This window comes from Erythrolamprus reginae, chromosome 11 (genome assembly GCF_031021105.1).
Source record: "Erythrolamprus reginae isolate rEryReg1 chromosome 11, rEryReg1.hap1, whole genome shotgun sequence".
Lineage (NCBI taxonomy): Eukaryota > Metazoa > Chordata > Lepidosauria > Squamata > Dipsadidae > Erythrolamprus > Erythrolamprus reginae.
Genome location: NC_091960.1, coordinates 24,304,083 through 24,327,942, shown reverse-complemented (window position 1 = coordinate 24,327,942; position 23,860 = coordinate 24,304,083). Strand labels below are relative to the sequence as shown.

General features: G+C 45.4%; 2 protein-coding genes across 2 annotated transcripts in view; one reads left to right on the top strand and one right to left on the bottom strand.

The window, feature by feature from the left end:
* The window catches only part of LOC139174189 (uncharacterized), a 41,037-nt gene that overhangs the window by 5,935 nt on the left and 11,242 nt on the right, over window positions 1-23,860 (top strand). The window contains exons 2-11 of the mRNA XM_070764382.1: window positions 268-422; window positions 571-731; window positions 3,419-3,578; window positions 5,972-6,142; window positions 11,107-11,198; window positions 14,191-14,348; window positions 18,736-18,839; window positions 20,842-21,066; window positions 21,447-21,532; window positions 23,489-23,625. Coding sequence (XP_070620483.1) covers window positions 273-422; window positions 571-731; window positions 3,419-3,578; window positions 5,972-6,142; window positions 11,107-11,198; window positions 14,191-14,348; window positions 18,736-18,839; window positions 20,842-21,066; window positions 21,447-21,532; window positions 23,489-23,625 — 1,444 coding nt within the window. The 5' untranslated portion in view covers window positions 268-272. The remainder of the gene's footprint in view (window positions 1-267; window positions 423-570; window positions 732-3,418; window positions 3,579-5,971; window positions 6,143-11,106; window positions 11,199-14,190; window positions 14,349-18,735; window positions 18,840-20,841; window positions 21,067-21,446; window positions 21,533-23,488; window positions 23,626-23,860) is intronic.
* LOC139174190 (NAD(P)H dehydrogenase [quinone] 1-like) lies at window positions 6,911-10,176 on the bottom strand. Its single transcript, XM_070764383.1, has one exon. It carries the CDS (start codon window positions 10,028-10,030, stop codon window positions 9,197-9,199), a length of 834 nt encoding a protein of 277 aa, XP_070620484.1. The 5' UTR covers window positions 10,031-10,176; the 3' UTR covers window positions 6,911-9,196.

Genomic DNA, 23,860 nt, shown 5'->3' with positions numbered 1-23,860 from the left:
TGACGCTAGACTTATGGTTGGGGGCCACCACAACATGAGGAGCTGTATTAAGGGGGTCATGGCATTAGAAAGGTTGAGAACCATTGTAATTTATTTTTATTTTATTTATTTTATTTTATTGGATTTGTATGCCGCCCCTCTCCGAGGACTCGGGGCGGCATATATACGATAATTTTTAAAACTACTCGATAACATCCTTTTTTAAAAACAAAGGCAATATAAAGCGATATATAACTCGTAGTGCTATTGCTATTTTCTCGGTTGCAGATAAAATGATGGCTTTTTGTCGCCTTGCTGCCTCATTGCTGTTGGCTGGGCTCTGCTGGGGATGGGAATTCCCCTTCAGGGATCCCACATTGTCTTGGGAGGAGCGAGTGGATGATCTGGTCAACAGGCTGACCACGGAGGAGATGATCCTGCAGGTACGAGAAGCCTCTTGAGTGGTTTGGGGTGGAGGTGAGGGTCAAGGGGGCTTTTGAAGACCCGTCTGCTTGTCTTCATCCATCAAACCACATCCGAGGAGGGCCTGACTATAGTTATCCATTCACTGTATGGGCTTTCTGTTCACAGATGGCGAGAGGCGGAGCTCTGGGAAATGGACCAGCCCCACCTATTGCCCGTTTGGGTATTGGGCCCTACAACTGGAACACCGAATGTCTTCGTGGGGATGCAGAGGCACCAGGCTGGGCGACATCTTATCCTCAAGCGCTTGGCTTGGCTGCCTCTTTCAGGTAGGAGTTTACCTATTACAGTGATGGCAAACCTATGGTATGGGTGCCACAGGTGGCACGCGGAGCCATGTCTGCTGGCACGTGAGCCATTGCCCTAGCACAGCTCTGGGAGGGTGTTTTTGGCTTCCAGAGAGCCTCCAGGGGGATGGGGAGGGCATTTTGACTCTCCGCTGACTCCAGGGAAGCCTTTGGAGCCCGGGAAGGGCAAAACACGAGCCGACTGGTGGGCCCGTTTCCAGCCTCCAGAGGGCCTCCAGAGGGTGGGGAAAGTGGTTTTCACCTTCCCCAGGCATTGAATTATGGGTATGGGCACTCATGCATGTGCGATAGCTCACACGCTCTTTTGAAACCCAAGGAAAAAATGTTTGCCATCACTGACCTATTACATCAACATAGGAATAGTCATAGACTTATGGCTACAATGGAAGACAACATTTCCATTTATCAGCAAAGCAGTTGTTATGCGAGTGTTGCCCCAATTCTGCCTCTGAGCTCAGCCACTTAGAATCTTGGTGACCCATTAATGCTAAATATTCAACAACCAGACCTACTAGCATGGACATCTTACGAGTCCAGAGTTGCAAAACCTGGTACCATTTTTGGAATTGTAGAGTTGGAAGGGTCACAAGAATTGTCTACTCCAAAGGCAACTTACTCTATCTATTAGAGGCTTCTTCAGAAGAAAAATAGATGTACAGCTTCTTCAAAGTCTCCAGAGATGGAGAACCCAAACCATCGTAGGTAGACTGTTCCGCTGTCAAACTATAAACAACCTAAGAACAAACTTTAGAAAGCCTTCCTTGGTGTGGAAGAAAATTTAGATCAGTGATGGTGAACGTATGGCACACGTAACACAGTTGGCACAAGGAGCATGCAAGGCATTGAATTATGTCAGTTCCAGCATGCATGCATGCGCTAGCCAGCTGATTTTCAGCTTTGCAGAAGGCCATTCCACCCTCCAGAGGGAAGCTTCTCTGAAGTCCTGGAGTGTGAAAAACAGTCCAATGGGCTAGCCCAGGGGTAGGCAAAGTTGGCTCTTCTATGGCATGTGGACTTCAACTCCCAGAATTCCTGAGCTCGCATGATTGGCTCAGGAATTCTGGGAGCTGAAGTCCACAAGTCATAGAAGAACCAACTTTGCCTATCCCTGGGCTAGCCAGCTGATTTTTGGCCTTGCGGAAGACCATATCACCTTCCGGAGGGTTCAGGAGTGCGAAAAACCGCCTAATAGACAAACCAGAAGTTTGGGAAAACGGACTTCCAGTTTGCCCATTGTGCTGTTTTTCACACTTCAGGGCTTCAGGAATCTTCCCTAAGCCCCAAAGTGCAAAAAATAGCACGATGGGCAAACCAGGAGTCCGTTTTTCCAAACTTATGGTTTCAGTTTTTTCAGCATCCCAGACTTCAGTGAGGCTTGTGCTCATTTACGGGAATTGGGGAGGAGGGGTGCAGATGCTTGGGGGAAGGGAATGGGTGTAGCACATGCACGGGTACTAGCACATGCGCGCACACCCTTTTGGTATGTGAACCAAAAAAGATTCTCCATCACTTATCTAGGAAGTATCACCTTATTTCTGAGTCTAGTTTCTGTGGCCAAGGAAAATACAATCCCCTCTTCTGTGTTGCTTCTGTTTATGATCCTGACTATAACTAACGTATCTCCAATACATCTTCTCTTCTTCAGATTGAATACCGTCTTAAACTGGGCTGTTGCTCTTTTTTGCATTGAATAACTGTTGTCCCAAAATAATAAGCTGCTTCTTTGCAGAATCTTCTTTTTGTATTTGTATTATTTTTATTTTCCTTCTTAGTTATGCATTCTTAATGTCTCTGCTTCTTTTCTAATATTGGTTTATCTCACTAAAAAAAAAATTAGAAAAATTTATTAAAAAGAAAAAGACGGGTGTCCACAGAGGAGGGCAAATGATGTCACCTATTCCAGGGCATTCCCATGCCAATCATTTATTTATTTATTTATTTATTTATTTATTTATTTATTTATTGGATTTGTATTCCGCCCCTCTCCGTAGACTCGGGGCGGCTAACAACAGTGGTAAAAACAACATGCGACAATCCAATACTAAAACAGCTAAAAACCCTTATTTTAAAACCAATCATACATACAAACATACCATACATAAATTGTAGAAGCCTAGGGGGAAAGAATATCTCAGTTCCCCCATGCCTGACGACAGAGGTGGGTTTTAAGAAGCTTACGATCTGTAAATGATGTGCTGCACACTATCTGCATACGATGCCATTGACACAAAATATGTAGTTGAAGCCTCATTTAGAGATCTCTGGAAGATCTTACCTTGACTCTGCAGACAATTGAGACTCCCATCTGTAAAGAATTTAGCATTTAGACTTATGTACCTCTTCATAGTGCTTTTACAGCCCTCTCTAAACGGTTTACAGAAGCAGACTCTTGCTCCCAACAATCTGGGTCCTCATTTTACCCACCTCGGAAGGATGGAAGGTTGAGTCAACCTTGAGACGGTGGTGAGATTTGAACTGCTGAACTATAGCTGACAGTTAGCTGAAGTACTCTGCAGTGTTGCACTCTAACCACTGTGCCACCTCGGCTCTTGAATGATGGCCTACCATGACATGCATGTTTGGTATGACCTCATTTCATGACAATACAGAATCCTCTTCTCCCCAACTCTCCTTATGTCTTCAAACAGCCCTCAACTCATCTTTGAAGTAGCCAATGCTACGGCCACTGAAGTTCGCGCCAAGCACAACTATTTTGACTCCGTAGGCTACTACAACGACCATACCGGCTTAAGCTGCTTCAGCCCAGTTTTGAACATCATGCGGCATCCACTCTGGGGCAGGAACCAGGTATCAAAGATTTAGGAACATGAATGGGGGAGGGTAAGGTTTGAGGTCCCTCAGACCTGGAAGATCAGGGAAGACAGGTCAGAGATTTTTAATCGTTACAAGAATAGTCCTCTGAAATGCAACTATTGTTGAAGGTCTCCAAAGTTGTTGAAGAACAATCACTGATCCTTGAATCTCAAGATCTCCTTGTTACCTTCTGGGAGATGTTATATGGTATCTAAAGTAGAACCTCTAGATATAGTCACAATTTTGTTCCATGTTGCATCGAGTTTTCTTTTTGTACTAGGTGTTCAGAATGAACAGTGATCAATATATATCTGTATATATCTGTATGGGTGAACCAGTATTGGGTTGTGTTAGTACATGGTACATGGTAGTTTGGGATTGCTATGTTAAACTTAAATACAATAACCTATTGTAGGTTATTGTATTTAAGTTGTAATATCACTTTAAAATGTTTTGGCTGGTTTGCCATAAGAGGGCGCCAGTACTCCTACCTACAATGATGCTGTATTGCTCATTCATTTTTGTCTTTACCTTGAGGGTGGAGTGTGTATTGCTTAGTGCTTGTTATATGCAGGTTATATTGTATTGCTTAGTCCTTGCTATGTGCAGTTTATGGATTGTTTCTGTTTTATGTATATATGTAAATAGTACTTAATCAGCATAACTAAGCCTGTGTCATTATTGGCTATAACACACACACATCCACACTCTTCTTAATCTCTGCTTGGTGTATGTCGAAGGTCTCCTAGCCTAGCTATACCGAGACATACCAACAGGTTGCTACTGGTATGGATGAGGATGCGCACCCATAGCGAAAGTTGCTCTGCATGCACAGCTTCATTTCTCCTGCAAACAAACGTACATGTCCCAGCGTGTACATGCGCAGGAAACAAAATCTCACAAGGGGACACGCGCACACACACGTGAGAGATTTCCGCAATTGCGGGGAAGCAAAAAAAATCACCAAAATATCTCATGCGCGTGTGTCCCTCACAAGATTTTGCTTCATGCGCAAAAGCAAAAACACGCTGGGGGACATATGCGTGCACACTGGAGAAGTGAAGCTGTGCGCAATGCACTGGTAGCAGCAGGAATAGGAATCTGCCCCTGGGGTGAACATGTGTGTGTATACACATGCTATATACATATGTACAGTATGTTTGTTTATATGTATCTATTGGGGGTGAAATTTATTTATTTATTTATTTATTTATTTATTCGATTTTTATGCCGCCCTTCTTCTTAGGCTCAGGACGCCTTACAACATGTTAGCAATAGCACTTTTTAATAGAACCAGCATGTTATTCTAGCCAGCCAGAAATGCTACTGGTTCAGTTCCGGTGTACTGGTAGTAGCAGCTGCCAATAGTTTGGAGAGCCAGTGGCAGCGGTAGTGCAAGGCTCCACCCACCCATCCAGATGCTGCCATTTTTTTTAACCCTCTGCACATGTGCAAAGTGTTCTGCACATGCGCAGAGGGTGAAAAAGTGTGTGCAAGAGCAGTCCGGGGGTGAAAAAGTGCACACACGCAAAGCGAAGTGTGCACTTCTGAACCAGTAGTAAAGGTAAGTAGATTTCACCACTGGTATGTATGTATGTTTCTATGTGTGTATGTATGTGGAATGTATATAAAATTTCATTTTTGATGTGTGCCAATGTGGTCACAGTTGTTCTGCCCCAGTTACAGACCACAAAGAACGCAGCACGCACCAACTGTAGTAGATTTGAACTGCTGAACTACAGCTAGCACTTAGCTGTAGTAGGCTGCAATGCTGCACTCTAATCACTCTACTACCCCGGTTCCAATTAGTTAAGGCTAATAATATTCTGCATTTAGAAACATAGAAACATAGAAGACTGACGGCAGAAAAAGATCTCATGATCCATCTAGTCTGCCCTTATACTATTTTCTGTATTTTATCTTAGGATGGATATATGTTTATCCCAGGCATGTTTAAATTCAGTGACTGTGGATTTACCAACCATGTCTGCTGGAAGTTTGTTCCAAGGATCTACTACTCTTTCAGTAAAATAATATTTTCTCATGTTGCTTTTGATCTTTCCCTCAACTAACTTCAGATTGTGTCCCCTTGTTCTTGTGCTCACTTTCCTATTAAAAACACTTCCCTCCTGGACCTTATTTAACCCTTTAAAATATTTAAATGTTTCGATCATGTCCCCCCTTTTCCTTCTGTCCTCCAGACTTTCCTATCAGGATGACAGGATTAACAGCCTGCTCTGTTATACACCTATTATTTAAGAATCTCATTGCTTTGGTGCTTCCTGGTCATTTTTTTTTCTTTGCCAGATTGGTCTCATTTTATGCTAAATAAAAAGGGAGAAGAGTGGGGTTGAGCCGAACAGCTTACGTCTTTTTCTCACTTTTAGGAGACTTATGGGGAGGACCCATTCTTGACCACGCAGCTGGGAATTGCATTTGTGAAGGGACTCCAGGGTGACCATCCCCGTTACGTCAAAGCCAACGCTGGCTGCAAGCATTTCGATGTCCATGGGGGCCCTGAGAATATCCCTGTCTCTCGGTTTTACTTTGATGCCAAGGTCAGTGAAGGGGAACCGGCGCTTCTGTCTGGGTGGGTTTCGGAGTTGGCCGCCTTCTTTCTGCCAGTTTCTCTGCCTCCTTTATTTTCCTCCCAACAGCCTAGTTTCTTGCCACGCTCAAAGCAAGAACAGCACACGAGACTTTATTTATTTTATTGAAGCACATGGCATCTCCAGAGGTCAGGCAAACACTTAATGAAGCACACTGTGCATTGCAAACACGAATGCAGCAGCAGAGGTGGTAAAATGTTAAATTAGGCTAAAAACCATGAAACCAGCATAATAGGTCGCAGTAGAATCGCAACTGGAGAGATGTTACCATTCCATAGCTAAGGAAGTTAGCCGTCTAACTGTTTCTCCTGTGGCTGGAAGGACATTATTGCAATTGCATTGAAATTCATTAATTCATTCATATTCATTCTCTCTCTCTCTCTCTTCCTCCCTCCCTCCATCCCTCTCTCTATCTCTTTCACACACACACACACACACACACACACACACACACAGAGAGAATGTGTTATTATTAATTATTATTATTATTATTATTATTATTATTATTATTATTAGATTTGTATGCCTTGTTATTGTTATTCTTTGTTCCTGTGCAGCACAGTCACACCGCGGGTCTTCTGATAAGCTGTTTACTTGTGAATAAACACAAACCTCTTTTCAGCAGGGTAGGGGCAGTCTATAAACAGTGGATAAACAAAAAAACGCCCCACAAATATAATTAGTCCCAACAGAGCTGGTTCTGGCTTAGAAATCGGATTTTTTTCTGTATTTTTATTTATTCGATTTTTATGCCGCCCACACCTTAGGGATTCTGGGCGGCTCACAACAAAGAATAAACATCCCAAAGTACCCGAGGGTAGAAGAAGCAATGGGTGGAAACTAAACTAATCAAAGGACAGAAACTAAACAAGGAGAGAAGCAACTTAGAACTAAGGAGAAAATTCCGGACAGTGAGAACAATTAAGCAGTGGAACAGATTGCCTCCAGAAGTTGTGAATGCTCCAACACTGGAAGTTTTTAAGATGTTGGATAATCTTCTGTCTCCAAGTAGTGTAGGGTTTCCTTCCTGAGCAGGGGGTTGGACTAGAAGACCTCCAAGGTTCCTTCCAACTCTGTTGTTATTATTATATTATTATTAAAATACTAAAAAAAAAAACCTTATAAAAAGTTTAAAAAACAATAGAAGTAAAACAGTGAAACCAGGCTGGATCTCGATGGTTATCATCATCAGATCAATGGCCTCCAGACAAGCTAGAAAAACCTGGTCTTTACTGCTTTCCGAAAGGCCAGCAAGGTGTGGGTTGTCCAGATCGCAAGAGGTAGCAGATTCCAGAGTTGGAGCAGCCACAGAGAAGGCCCTCCCATGCAGACCGTATACTAGAAAATGAACAGTTGTCTGCATCAACTGGCCACTCCCAAACCTCTGGTATCTATTTCCCATCCAGCTAGCGCCTTACGACTTCTTTTCCCTGAGACGGCTTATAGATTTCCATTGCTCTCCTCTCAACACAAACGTAGTAAGGGCCAAAGCACTGGGCTCCCTCTCTGATTAACGGGGCCAAGCACTGGGCCCTTAATCATGGTCAATGATTCCCCTTCATATGTGTTGTGGGAATCTGGTCAACAACTACCTCCTATTACTGATAATGTTAATTAGAACATGAAATGAACCTTCAACCATATGTTTAAGTTCTGGCCCAAAGGTATTTTTTTCAAGAGGCAACTGGACTTTCTGTTTTGTTTTGTTTTTTAAGATGTTTTGCTTGTCATCCAAGAAGCTTCTTCCACTTCTTGGATGAGAAGCGAAATGTCTTCAAAGAAAAAAAAAGAAAGCCCAATTGCCTCTTGAAAAAAAGCACCTTCAAGACAACCATGACCTGGATAGACTGAGAATCTCAGTAGACATTTAGAGCAGGGGTCTCTGACCTTGGCAACTTTAAGACTTGTGGACAAAGCAAAGCTGGCTGAGGAATTCTGGGAGTTGAAGTCCACAACTGTTACAGCAAAGCTGGCTGAGGAATTCTGGGAGTTGAGGTCCACAAGTCTAAAAGCAAAGCTGGCTGAAGAATTCTGGGAGTTGAAGTCAACAATTGTTAAAGCAAAGCTGCCTGAGGAATTCTGGGAGTTGAAGTCCACAAGTCTAAAAGCAAAGCTGCCTGAGGAATTCTGGGAGTTGAAGTCCACAAGTCTAAAAGCAAAGCTGCCTGAGGAATTCTGGGAGTTGAAGTCCACAACTGTTAAAGCCAAGCTGCCTGAGGAATTCTGGGAGTTGAAGTCCTCAAGTCTTTAAAGCAAAGCTGGCTGAGGAATTCTGGAAGTTGAAGTCAACTGTTAAAGCAAAGCTGCCTGAGGAATTCTGGGAGTTGAAGTCCACAAGTCTGAAAGCAAAGCTGCCTGAAGAATTCTGACAGATTAGTCTCAGCAGCTGGACTTGGGATTTACAAAGCAGGCACCCACAGCAGCACCACTAAATATGCAAAGCGAAAAGGCCTCCAAGTGTTGGTCGACACCAATGCTAGCAGATTTATATTGTTTTGATTTAGATTGTTTGGATTTAGATTGTTTGGATTAGACTACATTATAGACTTCTCTGATCTCAAGGACAGGCAGCCCTTCAAGGCAACCAATGCCCCAAATTACACACCACCAAGGGGAAAAATACAGCTGGGTGGAAAACATACCTGCCTGAAGGTTCCAATATTGTCTTAACTTGGAAGTGGGGCAAGGCCCCTTTTCCCGCACCTGCTGATTTCTGGGGGAGGGGGAGAAGTAAGAGCCTTGGTGGGGCAGTGGTTAGAATGCAGTACTGCAAGCTGCTTCTGCTGACCTCTGGCTGCAATTTGGCAGATTGAATCTCAGTGGGCTCAAGGTTAACTTAGCCTTCCACCTTTCTTAGGTTGGTAAAATGAGGACCCAGATTGTTGGGGGCAATAGGCTGATTTTCTGTAAACTGCTTACAGAAGGCAGTAAAAGCACTAGGAAGGGATATATTTAAATGCTATTGCTAAGTGGGCTCAGGGCTGCAGCTTCCCAACGGGGCCATTACTTCTCCTGGGCTTTGACCTGGCTGTCTGGTGGGAAGGGCTTGCCCAGGTGCTGGCCGACGCTCAGCCCGTACTTCTCCTTCGCCTGCTCTTCCTGGACCTCTTTCTTCAGCACGAAGCCCTTGGCAAACTCCGCTTCGAAGAGGCTGTTGGGGGCAAAGCTGAGGGGCTCCTCGTCCCAGATGGTCGCCAGTCTCTTCTTCCAGCCCTCCAGGATTTGGGAGCGGACGTCCTCGGGCGTGTGGGAGCCCACGCCGAAAGCGATGTGGGGGGCCAAGACTTGGAAGCCGCAGTAGTGGAGGGTGCCCCTCTGGGTGGGCCAGAGCAGGACGTTCACGTCTCCGTTGATGCCCGACGGGGTGTACATGGAGCCCATCCCGCCGGTGGTGAAGGACAGCACGGCCTTCTTGTTCCGGAAGGGCCCCTGGTCGTAGTTGGCGCCGCCGGAGTAGGCAAAGCCCTGGATGAGGATGCGCTCGAACCAGCCTTTCAGGATGGCGGGCAGGCCGAACCACTGCAGGGGGAACTGAAAGATGACCAGGTCGGCGGCGGCCAGCTTCTCCACCTCGCCCAGGATGTCGCTGCTGAGGCGGCCTTCCTTCCAGGCCAGACCGGCCTCCCTCACGTAGTTGAGGTTGCGAGGGTCGTCGGGGCTGGCCGAGAAGTCCGCGCGCGACAGGACCGGCTGGAAGCGCTGCGCGTAGAGGTCCGAGACTTCCACGCTCCAGCCGCCGCCCTCCAGGGCCTCCACGGCCGCCCGCTTCAAGGCATGGTTGAAGGAGCCCGGCTCGTGGTGGGCCACCACCATCAGCGCCCGCCGCGCCGCAGCCATGTCGGGGGATCGAGGGCGGAAGGACGGACGGGCGAGCGGACCAGGGGATTCTCCAGCAGCGTCTGGCGGCGGAGAGAAGCGGCGCGTGGGTACTCAGCGGGAGAAGCGGTTCCGGAAGGCAATGTCCGACGCGCTTTGCTCCGCCTCCCGTCGGCGGCTGGGAGGTCGCTTAGAATTGAAGTCCACAAAGCCGGCTGAGGTATTTCTGGGAGTTGAAGTCCTCAGGGCTTTAAAGCAGGGGCAGGCAAAGTTGGTTCCTTTATGATTTGTGGACTTCAACTCCCAGAATTCCTGAGCCAATCATGCTAGCTCAGGAATTCTGGGAGTTGAAGTCCATGCTTTAAAGCAAAGCCGGCTGAGGTATTTTTGAGAGTTGAAGTCCACAAGTCTTTAAAGCAAAGCTGGCTGAGGAATTCTGAGAGTTGAAGTCCTCAGGTCTTAAAGTTGCCAAGGTTGGAGACCCCTGCTTTAGAGGACTGGCTTGGGTTACAATAAAGAATGAAAAAGGAAGACCTTACAGGATGATTATGAACTTAGGGTATTTACAAATAGTCCTTAACTTAAGACCATAATGGAGCCAGCCATGATGGTTGAAATGTAGGTTACCCATTTGACTGACTCAATTCTATGACCTTTCTCACGGCAGTTTGTTAAGCAAAAAGCACAGTTGTGCAGTGAACATTGTAATTGTAAAGTGAACCAAGTGTTCGCTATGGGCTGGTTTTGCTAAAAACCAAAAGGAAATGCCAGTTTTGGCCAAAGCTTAGGAAAAATGTGATCACATGAACACAGGATTCTTCAAAGGACCATAAATACTAGCTGGTTGTCAAGCAGCAGATATATCACAGTGATGGGGGTGGGCTGCAGATGTCGGAAATACAGAACCCTGTTGTACCCCTGGAGGAGGCCCATCAATTTTATGGGCTTTCTGGCAGTGGTCATGTGCAACTAGTCATAGCCTGAGGAGTATCTCTAATAAAATGACAGAAGGCAGAATTGACTTGGGAGGAGTTTGACCAGCCATTCTGAATGGACTGGCAGTACACTGAAGTCATGTGCGGTGTGTTTTGTGACAGGTGGAAGAACGTGATTGGCGCATGACTTTCCTGCCTCAGTTTGAAGCCTGTGTACGGGCTGGAACGTTCAGCTTCATGTGCAGTTATAACAGGTATTATTTCATTTTATTTTATTTAGTATGATGTGATATAGGTTAAAAAGAATTATATAATTTATTTATTTATTTATTATTTGGATTTGTATGCCGCCCCTCTCCGAAGACTCGGGGCGGCATACAAATCCAAATACATAATTATTATATTATATTATATTTCTCATATCATATGTCATGTCATAATATTACATTATATTTATTATATATTATATTAATCATATCATATTAATTATATTATTTATTTTTGTATTTGTATTTTAAGATTTAAGATTTATTAGATTTGTATGCTGCCCCTCTCCGAAGACTTGGGGCGGCTCACAACAACAACAATACAATACATAGAATACAAATCCAATAGAGTTAAAAAATGAGATTTAAAGCACATATTAAAAGCAATCATTACTGCACAATCACACCATTCTCATATATTACAGTCAGGAAAAAAGGTGGGGGGGGGAAGAGATAGTTATTCCCCCCATGCTTGGCAACATCTTGCGGAAGGCGGGAAGGGTAGGGGCAATTCGAATCTCCGGGGGGAGTTGATTCCAGAGGGCCGGGGCCGCGACAGAGAAGGCTCTTCCCCTGGGTCCCGCCTAACGGCATTGTTTAGTCGACAGGACCCGGAGAAGGCCAACTCTGTGGGACCTGATTGGCTGCTGGGATTCGTGCGGCAGAAGGCAGTCCCTTATATATTTTATTATATATATATATATATATTATATACAGTATTATAATAATAATATCCTGTCTGTAATATAATAATATAATATAATAATATCTCCGGGACCGCCTTCTGCCGCACGAATCCCAGCGACCGATTAAGTCCCACAGAGTTGGCCTTCTCCGGGTCCCGTCGACTAAACAATGTCGTTTGGCGGGTCCCAGGGGAAGAGCCTTCTCTGTTGCGGCCCTGACTCTCTGGAACCAGCTCCCCCCAGAGATTAGAACTGCCCCCACCCTCCTTGCCTTCCGTAAACTCCTTAAAACCCACCTTTGCTGCCAGGCATGGGGGAATTGAGATATCTCCCCCAGGCCCATACAATTTATGTATGGTATGTTTGTATGTATGTCTGATTAATAATGGGTTTTTTAAAAATGTTTTTAAATTATTAGATTTGTTATGAATTGTTCTATTGCTGTTGTGAGCCGCCCCGAGTCTACGGAGAGCGGTGGCATACAAATCTAATAATAATAAATAAATAAATTTCTACAAATAACTTGAGGCAGCGGATATATCCAACAAATCTTCCTCCTCCTATTTTACCCACAACAATCACCCTGTGAGGTGACTTGGGCTGAGAGAGAGTTGTTCAAGTCACCCAGTTAAGGGCTAAGGCTGGCACCTGTTTTTTTCCTGGTACCTGAACCACCAGATCAAACTGGCTCTTGTCAGATCAGGAAGACCAAAAGCAATGAAGCCCTTCATGGCATTGGACCAGAATACATCCGGAACCGCCTTCTACCGCACGAATCCCAGCGGCCGATAAGGTCCCACAGAGTTGGCCTTCTCCGGGTCCCGTCGACCAAACAATGTCGTTTGGTGGGCCCCAGGGGAAGAGCCTTCTCTGTGGCAGCCCCGGCCCTCTGGAATCAACTCCCCCCGGAGATGAGAACAGCCCCCACCCTCCATGTCTTTCACAAGTTACTCAAGACCCACCTATATCGTCAGGCATGGGGGAATTAAGACATCTCCCCCAGGCTTTCTTATATTTTATGTTTGGTATGTACCATGTTTCCCCGATAGTAAGACAGTGTCTTACTTTCTTTTTACCCCCAAAAGCCCCACTAGGTCTTACTTTCGGGGTATGTCTTACATACCCCCCCCCGCCGTTTCCCGCCTCCACTCACCAAATTGACAGGGTGAAGTCGGGAAGACCCAGGGAAGGTTTCTTCGGCCGCCCAGCAGCTGATCTGCTCGGCAGCGCAGCAGCAGCCCTGGCGGCGGTTCCCTCCGCTTTGACGGCGCTGGTCCGCTCGCTCGTCCCCGCAACTGACCCGCTTCCCCGACACGCGTCTGGAGGGGAGGAGCCGCTCTGCGCAGTTGGGCAGCCCTGCCTGCCGGAAAGGAGGCGGGCGAAGGAGGGAGCAGCTCCGGCCGCCCGCTCGGCTCGCTTCTACAACTTCGGACCAGCGCCGTCCTTCGCCTCGCATTTCCGGGTTGGCGAGCCTGGATTGTTTTTCCTGCGAGTGCTGGTCCCCGCTAAGCCTTCTGCGCCTGACTCGGCGAGGCGAGAGGGAAGAAGGAGAAGCGCAAGTGGATGCGGAGCGCCCGGGAGGCATTTATCCGTCCTTCGCTCCGCATCCACTTGCGCTTCTCCTTCTTCCCTCTCGCCTCGCCAAGTCAGGCACAGAAGGCTTAGCGGGGACCAGCGCTCGCAGGAAAAACAATCCAGGCTCGCCAACCCGGAAATGCGAGGCGAAGGACGGCGCTGGTCCGAAGTTGTAGAAGCGAGCCGAGCGGGCGGCCAGAGCTGCGCCCTCCTTCACCCGCCTCCTTTCCGGCAGGCAGGGCTGCCCAACTGCGCAGAGCGGCTCCTCCCCTCCAGACGCGTGTCGAGGAAACGGGTCGGTTGCGCGGACGAGCGAGCGGACCAGCGCCGTCAAAGCCAGGGCGCCGCGAACTGCTCCAACGCCTCCCTCGCTTTTAGTACCGTGTTTCCCCGAAAGTAAGACATATGTCTTACTTTCGGGGTATGGCTTATATTAGCCGACCCCCCTGAAACCCCCCATATGTCTTACAATCGGGGGGGTCTTACTATCGGGGAAACACGGTATGTGTTGTATGGTTTTTAAATTGTTGGGGGTTTTTAATGTAATTTTATTATTAGATTTGTTCCATTGTTATATTGTTTTTATTGTTATTGTGAGCCGCCCCGAGTCTTCGGAGAGGGGCGGCATACAAATCTAATAAATTGAATTGAATTGAATTGAATGACCCCCAAAAAGTCACGCTTGTAAGTCTGCTAACCTCCTTTGGTTTGTCTGGCAGAATTAATGGTGTCCCAGCCTGTGCTAACAAGAAGCTGTTGACAGACATCCTGCGTGATGAATGGGGCTTCCAGGGTTATGTAGTGAGCGACGAAGGTGCTGTGGAGCTGATCATGGCTGGGCACCACTACACACACAGTTTCCTGGAGACTGCGATTGGTGAGTGTTGCGAAACACGTGTCTTCTCAAATCCGTCCTGCAAGCAGGGAAGGGCTGCAAACTTTTTTTACTACCCAATTGTGGGCATGGCTTATTTTATGGTTGTGGCTTGCTGGCCATGTGACCATATATGTAATATGTATGTACAGTGATCCCTCGATTTTTGCGGGGGTTGCGTTCCCAGACTGCCCACGAAAGTCGAATTTCCACGAAGTAGAGATACGGAAGTAAAAATACAATTTTTGGCTAAGGACAGCCAAAAACTACCCCCGCGCACCCTTTTCCAAGGCTGCGCAAGGAGCCGAGCTTGAAGTTGGGGGCGGAGAGCAACGAAAGTGCGGAGGCCGGCAAAGATTGTTTTGAATGTCGGCTGCCCCCGCCCCCCAGCACATCCGGCCCCCTCACCACTACCCCCCGCCCGCCCGATCCGCCCCTCTCACCGGCTTTCTTGGGGCACGGGTCCTCCTGCAGTAGCGCTGGCGGCTACGGCTTCTTGTCCTCCTCATTCGGCCGCTAGCCACTCTGTACGCTTTGAGAATGCCAGCCCCGCCCCTCTCGCAGTCCCTTAGCTGAGAGCGCTTTCATCCCAGCTGTCAGCGAGGGGGCTGCGGGAGAGGCAGGGCAGGCGTTCTCACAGAGAGAGAGCAACAGAGTGAGATAGAAAGGAGAGAGGGAGAGAGAGAGGGAGAAAGAGAGAGAGAGAGCAAGAGGGGGGAGAGTGGAAGGTAGAGAGAGAGAAATGATAGAAAAAAGGGGGGGAAAGAGAAATGAGAAAATGATTGAAGCAGAGAATGACAGGAAAGAGAGAGAAAGAAAGAGAGAAGTGACTCTTGGTGATGATGTATGACGTCATCGGGTGGGAAAAACCGTGGTATACAAAAAAACCCACGGAGTATTTTTTAATTAATATTTTTTTGAAAAACCGTGGTATAGCCGTTTCGCGGAGTTTGAACCCGCAAAAATCGAGGGATCACTGTACATATATGGCCTATATACATAGAATTAAATAGCATATTTTGGATGTTCAGTAATAGTAAATAGATAGGGAAATTGTTTCTCTTTGAGGCGAAGAAAAGGCAGGTACCCTAACTCAGTGTTTCCCAACCTTGGCAACTTGAAGAAATTTGGACTTCAATTCCCAGAATTCCCCAGCCAGCGAATGCTGGCTGGGGAATTCTGGGAGTTGAAGTCCAAATTTCTTCAAGTTGCCAAGGTTGGGAAACACTGCCCTAACTAACCCTAACCCTTGACATGAGTGACAGTCAAGTTGGCCACCTTTAAGCCAGTCACATGACCTTTAAGCCACCCCCGGTCACATTATATGGTCACTGCCCACTGATAATGCACCACTAATCATGAGGTATTATTTTGTTCTTTTTTTATTATGATTATTATTGTTTTTAATGCTTACATTTATCAATAATGTAAAACAGCTGGCATGCAAGATAGTGTAATAATGAGGCTGTCCCTGAAAACATTGTAGGTCTTTGATTCTGAATAGGTTTCCCCCAATTTTGGATGAGGATTTTTACTACCGCTTTTTGCAAATAATAGCACTAGCAACAGCACTTAGATTTACATATCCCTTCACGGTGCTTTACAGCTCTTTCTAAACAGTTTAAAGAAGTCACCATACTGCCCCCAACAATCTCAGTACTCACTTTCCCGACTTCGGAAGGATGGAAGGCTGTGTCAACCTTGAACCGGTTAGGATTGAACTCCTGGAGTGAATAGTGAGTTAGCCTGCAACACTGCATTCTCACCACTGTGGCACCGTGGCTCATAATGACTGTTTCTTAAGTAATCATAAAGTAATGACTACTTAGGAGTTCCAAGGTTTACAGTTGTTCTGTCGGGCTCTCTGGTAGACTCCTCCCAAAAATTCACAGGTACAAATTTCAGACACACACACGTTTGAAAATTCAAAACAATGTTCTTTATAATGAAAATTTACTTAAACTGAGCCCTCTTTTGGTATAGCAAAGAGCCCTCATCTCCAAACCAACTGGTAATTTGTACAAGTCCCTTATCAGTTCTGTGATACTTAGCTTGCAGCTGTGAGGCAATTCACAGTCCTTCTTCTTTCACAAAGTGAAACACACTTTGCTCTGGTTTAGCTTCAAAGCGGAGAAAAATCAGCACACAAAAGGTCAAAGTCAGTGAAGCAGTCACGAAACACAACGATCAGATAATCCTCCACAATGGCCAAACCCACAAGCTGCTATTTATAGCAGCCTCACTAATGACCACAACCCCACCCAACCACAGGTGGCCTCATTTTCTTTGATAATAATCTCTCAGTTGTTGTTGCCTATGCATCGCTCTCCGCATGCGTGGCTGTATCATTAACTCTTGTTCCGAATCCAAGGAGGAGCTAGATAATTGATCTCCTTCTGAGCTGTCTGCCACACTCTCCTCCTCCCTGTCACTCATGTCTTCTTGGTCAGAGGAGCCTTCATCAGCAGATTCCACCGGGGGGGGGGGCAAAACAGGCCTGCAGCATGTGGATGTCTCCCCCACCTCCACAGTCCTTGGGGCAGGAGCTGGGCCAGAGCTAACCACAACAACAGTTGAGTGTGTTATGTGAATGCTGCTAGGGAATAACAACCCCAAAACCTGGAATTGGAGGGCAACAGCTGCCCCGGGTTTTCGGAGAAAGGCAGCATACAAATCTAATAAATAATAAATTATTATTATTATTATTATTATTATTATTATTATTATTATTATTATTATTATTATCCTGTCCTCTTTAATATGATGGGGTGGCTCAGTTATTAGAATGCAGTACTACAGGCACATTCTGCTGACTTCCAGCTGTTCAGCAGTTTGATCCTGACTGGTTCAAGGTTGCATAAAGGTTCCAAGATGTGTAAAATGAGGACCCAGATTGTTGGGGGCAAGAGGCTAACTGTATAAACTGCTTAGAGAGGGCCATAGAGCACTGTGAAGTGCTATATAAGTTTAAGCGCTATTACTATTGCTATTTGGTAATAAATAGTGGTGGTTTTTGAAACGGATGTCCATGTGCCGCCTCTATGTTGGTTGAGGCAGGCAGGATTCCCTTGGGTACCATTTGTTCGGGGTCAAGGGAAAGGGAGGGTTTTTCCTTCTCTTTCTGCTCAAGATCCCCATGGACAATTGGTGACACAGAATGCTGGACTCAGTGGGCTTTGGCCCAATCCAGCATGGCTCTTCTTATGTTCTTATGTATTTTTAGGCAATCCATATCCAAGAGAGCCACATTGGAAATGGTAGCTGAAACCACTAAAGTCAATAGTATAAGAACACTGTGAATTTTGTAAGGAGGATGCTAGTGATTAATTGAGCCACGATGGCATAGTGGTTACAGTGCAGTACTGCAGGCTGCTTCTGCTGACTGCCAGCTGCCTGCAATCTCTCTCTTTTTTTAAAAAAATATTTTTATTAAATTGCATAGACAAACATGACATACATAACACTTAGTGGAGCTACAGTCGCTCTGCTCAGAGTAGAAGTCATCTTTATATTTAAACGTAGGAAAAAAAAGTGAAAAGAAAAAATCTTGTCGTTGTTTAACACTGTCTATAAAATACTTTAAAATATTGATTATAAAATGGTAAATGGAAACACATCTAAAATATTTAGCAACATGTAAAAATTTTAAAATTTTAACTTAAATTGAGCTAAAATAAAGGAAAGAAAGAAAAAAAGACAAAAGAATAAGAATAGGCTAGGCACAAGGTTGATTCAGCCTTCCATCCTTCCACAAAGGGTAAAATGAGGACCTGGATTGTTGGGGGCAATATGCTGACTCTGTAACTATGTAGAGAGGGCTGCAAAGCACTATGAAGCAGTATACAGTGTTCCCTCGATTTTCGCGGGTTCGAACTTCGCGGAAAGTCTATACCACGGTTTTTCAAAAATATTAATTAAAAAATACTTTGCGGGTTTTTTCCCTATACCACGGTTTTTCCCACCCGATGATGTCATATGTCATTGCCAAACTTTCATCTGCGTTTAATAAATATTTTTTTTAGTAAACTTTAATAAATAAACATGGTGAGTAATAATCTGAATGGTTGCTAAGAGAAGGGAAAATTGCAATTTAGGGGTTTAAAGTGTTAAGGGAAGGCTTATGATACTGTTCATAGCCAAAAATAGTGTATTTACTTCCGCATCTCTACTTCGCGGAAATTCAACTTTCGCGGGCGGTCTCGGAACGCATCCCCCGCAAAAAGCGAGGGAACACTGTATATGTCTATGCGCTATTGCTATTCACTTGCTATGGGTGGCATGCTGTTGCCAGACTGTCTCCTCAAACAGATAGCCAGAACATGGCATGAATTGAAGCCAATGTTTCATTGACTTTTTGGATTAACTCTGTCGTTCTTCTTTCTCCCTGCAGTGGCTGTGAATGCCGGCTGCAATCTGGAGCTTTCTTTTGGGATGAAGAAAAATGTTTACATGTACATAGCCGAAGCCCTTAGCAAGGGCAACATATCTGTGGAAGTAAGTGGCTCGTCTCCTTGCAGTAGAAGAAAGTGCCACCAGTGGAGACATGTCAGGATGTGACACTGTGCCATAGGTTTGCCATCAGGGCCCTGGGCTCTTCCAATTGTTGCCAAACTACAACTTCCAGCATCCATTGCAATTAACCATTGCGAAACCACACTCACCATGAGTGACTGTGAAAGGGATCTTGGAGTCTTGGTGGATAACCAGCTAAACATGGGCCAGCAATGTGCAGCAGCGGCTAAAAAAGCCAACACCATCCTAAGCTGCATGAACAGGGGGATACACTCCAAGACCAGAGAGGTAATAATACCACTCTATAAGGCCCTGGTCAGACCACACCTGGAGTATTGCATCCAGTTCTGGTCACCACACTTCAAAAAAGATATAGAGACTCTAGAGAGGGTGCAAGGGTGTAGAAAAGAGCAACTAAAATTATAAGGGGACTAGAGACCAGGTCATACGAGGAAAGGTTGCTGGAACTGGGCATGGATAGTCTAGTAAAAAGAAGGGCTAGGGGGGACATGATAGCTGTATACAGGTACTTAAGGGGTTGCCATGGAGAGGAGGGGGACACACTGTTTTCCAGGGCACCAGAGGGCCGGACGAGGAACAACGGTTGGAAACTGACCAAGGAAAGATTCAACCTAGAGATAAGAAAGAATTTCCTGACAGTGAGAGCGATCAACCAGTGGAACGGCCAGCCAGCGGAGGTTGTAGACTCCCCAACTTTGAACATTTTCAAGAGGAGATTGGACTGTCATTTGGCTGAGGTGCTGTAGGATTTCCTGCTCAGGCAGGGGGTTGAACTTGATGACCTGTAAGGTCCCTTTCAACTCTAATAATAAATAAATTAAATAAATAAAAATAAATGGGATTGCTGGGAGTTGTAGTTCAACAACAAGGACAGGGCTCTAAGGAGCACTTCCTGGAAGAAGAAAGGCTTACTCAGATTCTACAGCGATGGATTCATATTACAAAGTAGGGAGTTCTGATTTAATGTGAGCAGGGGTGGTGGAAAAAGCTAGACTCCTCTTCAGTTGGAACTTTATCAACAGAAGTTAGATGGGCATTGTTTCAGGAACGTTACAGAGGACAAGATAATCTTTGCTGTTGCCCTCCAATTCCCTATTTTGGAGTTGCTATTCCTTAGCAGCATACACACAACATGCTCAACTGTAAATCTTGGAACTGCTAAGTAGTATTTATTTATTGATTGATTGATTGATTGATTGATTGATTGGATTTGTATGCCGCCTCTCTCCAGAGACTCGGGGTGGCTAATAGCAATAATAAAACAGCATATAATAATAATCCAATACTAAAAACAGTTAAAAACCCATTATTATAAAAACCAAACATACATACAGACATACCATGCATAAAATTGCAAAGGCCTAGGGGGAAAGAGTATCTCAATTCCCCCATGCCTGGCGGCAGAGGTGGGTTTTAAGCAGCTTACGAAAGGCAAGGAGGGTGGGGGCAATTCTAATCTCTGGGGGGAGTTGGTTCCAGAGGGCCAGGGCTGCCACAGAGAAGGCTCTTTCCCTGGGTCCCGCCAAGCGACATTGTTTAGTTGACAGGACCCGGAGAAGACCCACTCTGTGGGACCTAACTGGTCGCTGGGATTCATGCAGCAGAAGGCGGTCCCTGAGATAATCTGGTCCGGTGCCATGAAGGGCTTTATAGGTCATAACCAACACTTTGAATTGTGACCAGAAACTGATCGGCAACCAATGCAGACTGCGGAGTGTTTGTGTAACATGGGCATATTTGGGAAAGCCCATGATTGCTCTCACAGCTGCATTACATCATAACCCTAACCCTAACCTAAAAAGACTTTGTAAAAACCCAGATCCTGAATGTATAGATCCTTTCGCTATCATAGGAGTCATCAACCCAGTTTGTGATTGCCAAGGGATTGTAAAAAAGGCACACACACCCCCAGTGTTCCTCTGTAATTTATTGAAGACCCTCTGCTTCTCCCTACTTCCTGCAGACAATCCGGGATCGGGTCCGTCCCCTTTTCCTTACTCGTCTACGCCTGGGAGAATTTGACCCACCAGCCATGAACCCCTATAATGCCCTGGGGGCTGAGGTTATACAGTCAGAAGGCCACCGTGCTCTGGCCCTCAAAGCTGCCCTCCAGAGCTTTGTTTTGCTGAAAAACCGGAATGAAATGCTGCCTTTTAAGGAGGAATATCTGTTGCACAAGACCATTGCAGTAAGTGTTAACCGAGGGACATTTGCAAAATCAACCTGTTCCTGATAACTTTGCCTAACCAATAGACATTCCCTCCTGGGACGTATTCATGGGGAGATTGATACATGTATGTGAACGTGACTGAGCAAATATCATCCAAATTGTCCAGTTTGAATTCTGGGGGTTTCACAACAGATCAGCAACACCATCTGGCTCCCAAAATATTAGATAACTTAAAAAAAACCCTGAAGTTAACGGAAGAATAAAGAGTTCCTCAAATTAAGGTCAATTGGCGGCAAGGCAGTTATGTGGACCGACCAGGGTTTTTAAAAATGTTCAAGCAACTTCGTATTCCTCTGAGAGACAGCAGCTTCTCCACTTTCTCTTATTCTTTCTGGTAGGTGGTCGGACCATTTGCAGACAACGCTGATCTCCTCTTTGGGGACTACGCACCACTCCCTGAACCCCAAAATATTTATACACCCAGGTAAGACCAACAATCCTCTTTGCCTCCAAATAGATTTTTGTGTGACTGTGGTGTGATTAGGGTTGATAATGTTAGATCTGAGCTCTGATCTAGATTTCTTCTCAGCTTTTCTACAGCTGATGTGGATTATTATTATTACTATTAATATTAATAATATTATTTTATTTATTAAATTGTTTTGCCACTCCAACTCACTGTCAAGTGAGCAATACCGTATTTTTCAGAGTATAAGACACCTTTTCCCTCCCTAAAAGAGGCTGAAAATTTGGGTGCGTCTTATATTCTGAATGTAGCTTTTCAAAGCTTTTTTTCCCCCCAGCCCTAACGAGTGCTAATGATCTTCCTGGCTTGCAGGCTTGTTTTCATTGCTACTGGGAAGGTTTTTTTCTAGCCCTAAGCCTTTGCAGGCTTGCTTTCATTCCTACTCCCTCTGAAAAAGGGTTTTTTCCAGCCCTAACGAGGTGCTAACAATCTTCCTGGCTTGCAACATTTTTTTTATTCTTACACCCTCTGAAGAAGTATTCTTCCAGCTCTAAGTTTTTGCAGGCTTGTTTTCATTGCTACTCCGTTCGAAGATTTTTTTCAGCCCTAACTAGGGCAGTGTTTTTCAACCAGTGTGCCGCGGCACACTAGTGTGCCGCGAGACATGGTCAGGTGTGCCGCGAACCTTGGAGAGAGAAAGAAAGCAAGAGAGAGAGAAAGAAAGAGAAAGAAAGCAGGAGAGAGAAAGAAAGCAAGAGAGAGAAAGAGCGAGTGAGAGAGAAAGAGAACGAGAGAAAGAAAAGAGAGAGAGAAAGAGAGAGAGAAAGAAAGCAAGAGAGAGAGAAAAAGAGGGAGGGAAGAAGAGAGAAAGACATAGAGGGAGGTAGGGAGGGAGAGAGAATGAGAGCAAAAAAGAGAGGAAGGAAGGAAGAGAAAGAAAGAGGGATGGAGAGAGAAAGAAAGAGGAAGGAAGGGAGAGAAAGAGGGAGAGAGAAATAGAGCGAAAGGGAGGAAGAGAGAGAGAGAGGGAATTTTTTTGTTCAAACTTTTTTTAGCCCCCTCCCCTGCCCCACTCAATGTGCCCCACGGTTTCGTAAATGTAAAAAATGTGCCGTGGCTCAAAAAAGGTTGAAAATCACTGAACTAGGGGATAAAACGATGTGCTGAGCTCGATCAGATTAAGGATGCTAGCCAGATGAATACCTGGTTGGTAGATTCTCCCCCCCCCGCCCCATTTTCCTCCCCCCAAACTAAGGTGCATCTTATACTCCAAAAAATACAGTATTTGAGTGTTATCTTGGTTGTGGCTCTTCCTCCTGTTCTTCAGGGTTATTCCTTCTTCTCATTACACTCAACTATGAAGCCAACTGCAGTTCAACCACCAGTTTGGGTATTCTGCTGGTGGTAGGTACTTTAGATGTATCTATAACATGATGGGATGTATGAAGGATGTTCCTAGGTTTGGTTGATTCTGTTTCACAACTCAAGGCTCTGAAAACGAGATCCTTCTGGTATTTGTGACCTCTGAGAAGTTCTCAGACCAGTTCTGGCTGATTTACGAGACTGTCTCCTGATCTATTAGATAACAAGGAGTTGGCCTTCTCCAGGTCCTGTCAACAATGCAGGTTGATGGGCCTGCGGGGAGGGCATTCTATGTAGCTGCCCTGACATTATGGAACCAGCTGCCCCCCGATGTCTGTACTGTTGTCCTTCCAAAAGGCCATGAAGACTTGCCTTTGCCGGCAGGCATCGGAACCATGAATGTAACATCTTATCATGGCCAAATTGTAACTGATTCTGTATGCATGTGTGTTTGATTGGATAGTTCATTGGGTTTATTCTTTCTTTATTAGCTAATGTTTGACTTTTGTTATATTTTATATATTATTTACTGTTGTAAACTGCCCTGAGTCCCATTGGGATTGGGAGGCATAGAAGTCAAATTAATTAAATTAAAATAAATTAAATTTACAGAAGGGGATTAGCAGCCATCTCAGCCAATGTCACCTGTGCCCTTGGATGTGAGCATCCGAAATGTCTTGAGTATCACGCCAAAGATGTGAAAGCTGCAGTCGAAGGAGCAGACATCGTAGTTGTGTGCCTTGGGACAGGTAAGAGCTGTGCCTAAAAATGCTGGGCTTCTGTCAGCCTTTTTAGGAAGTGTAAGGTTAAACTAAAAGAATCTTGCAAGCTTGAAAGCATTTCTCCTTTTCCCTTGATTTGAATTTCCAGAGAATTGGGGAGTATTTTATTCTTGAGATGCTTTCTCCACCCCAGTCCCTTTTGTTGGGCAGAGAGGTCTCTTTTCTGTTTTCATCGATGTTGTGGTCATCTCAAAGGTGCTTT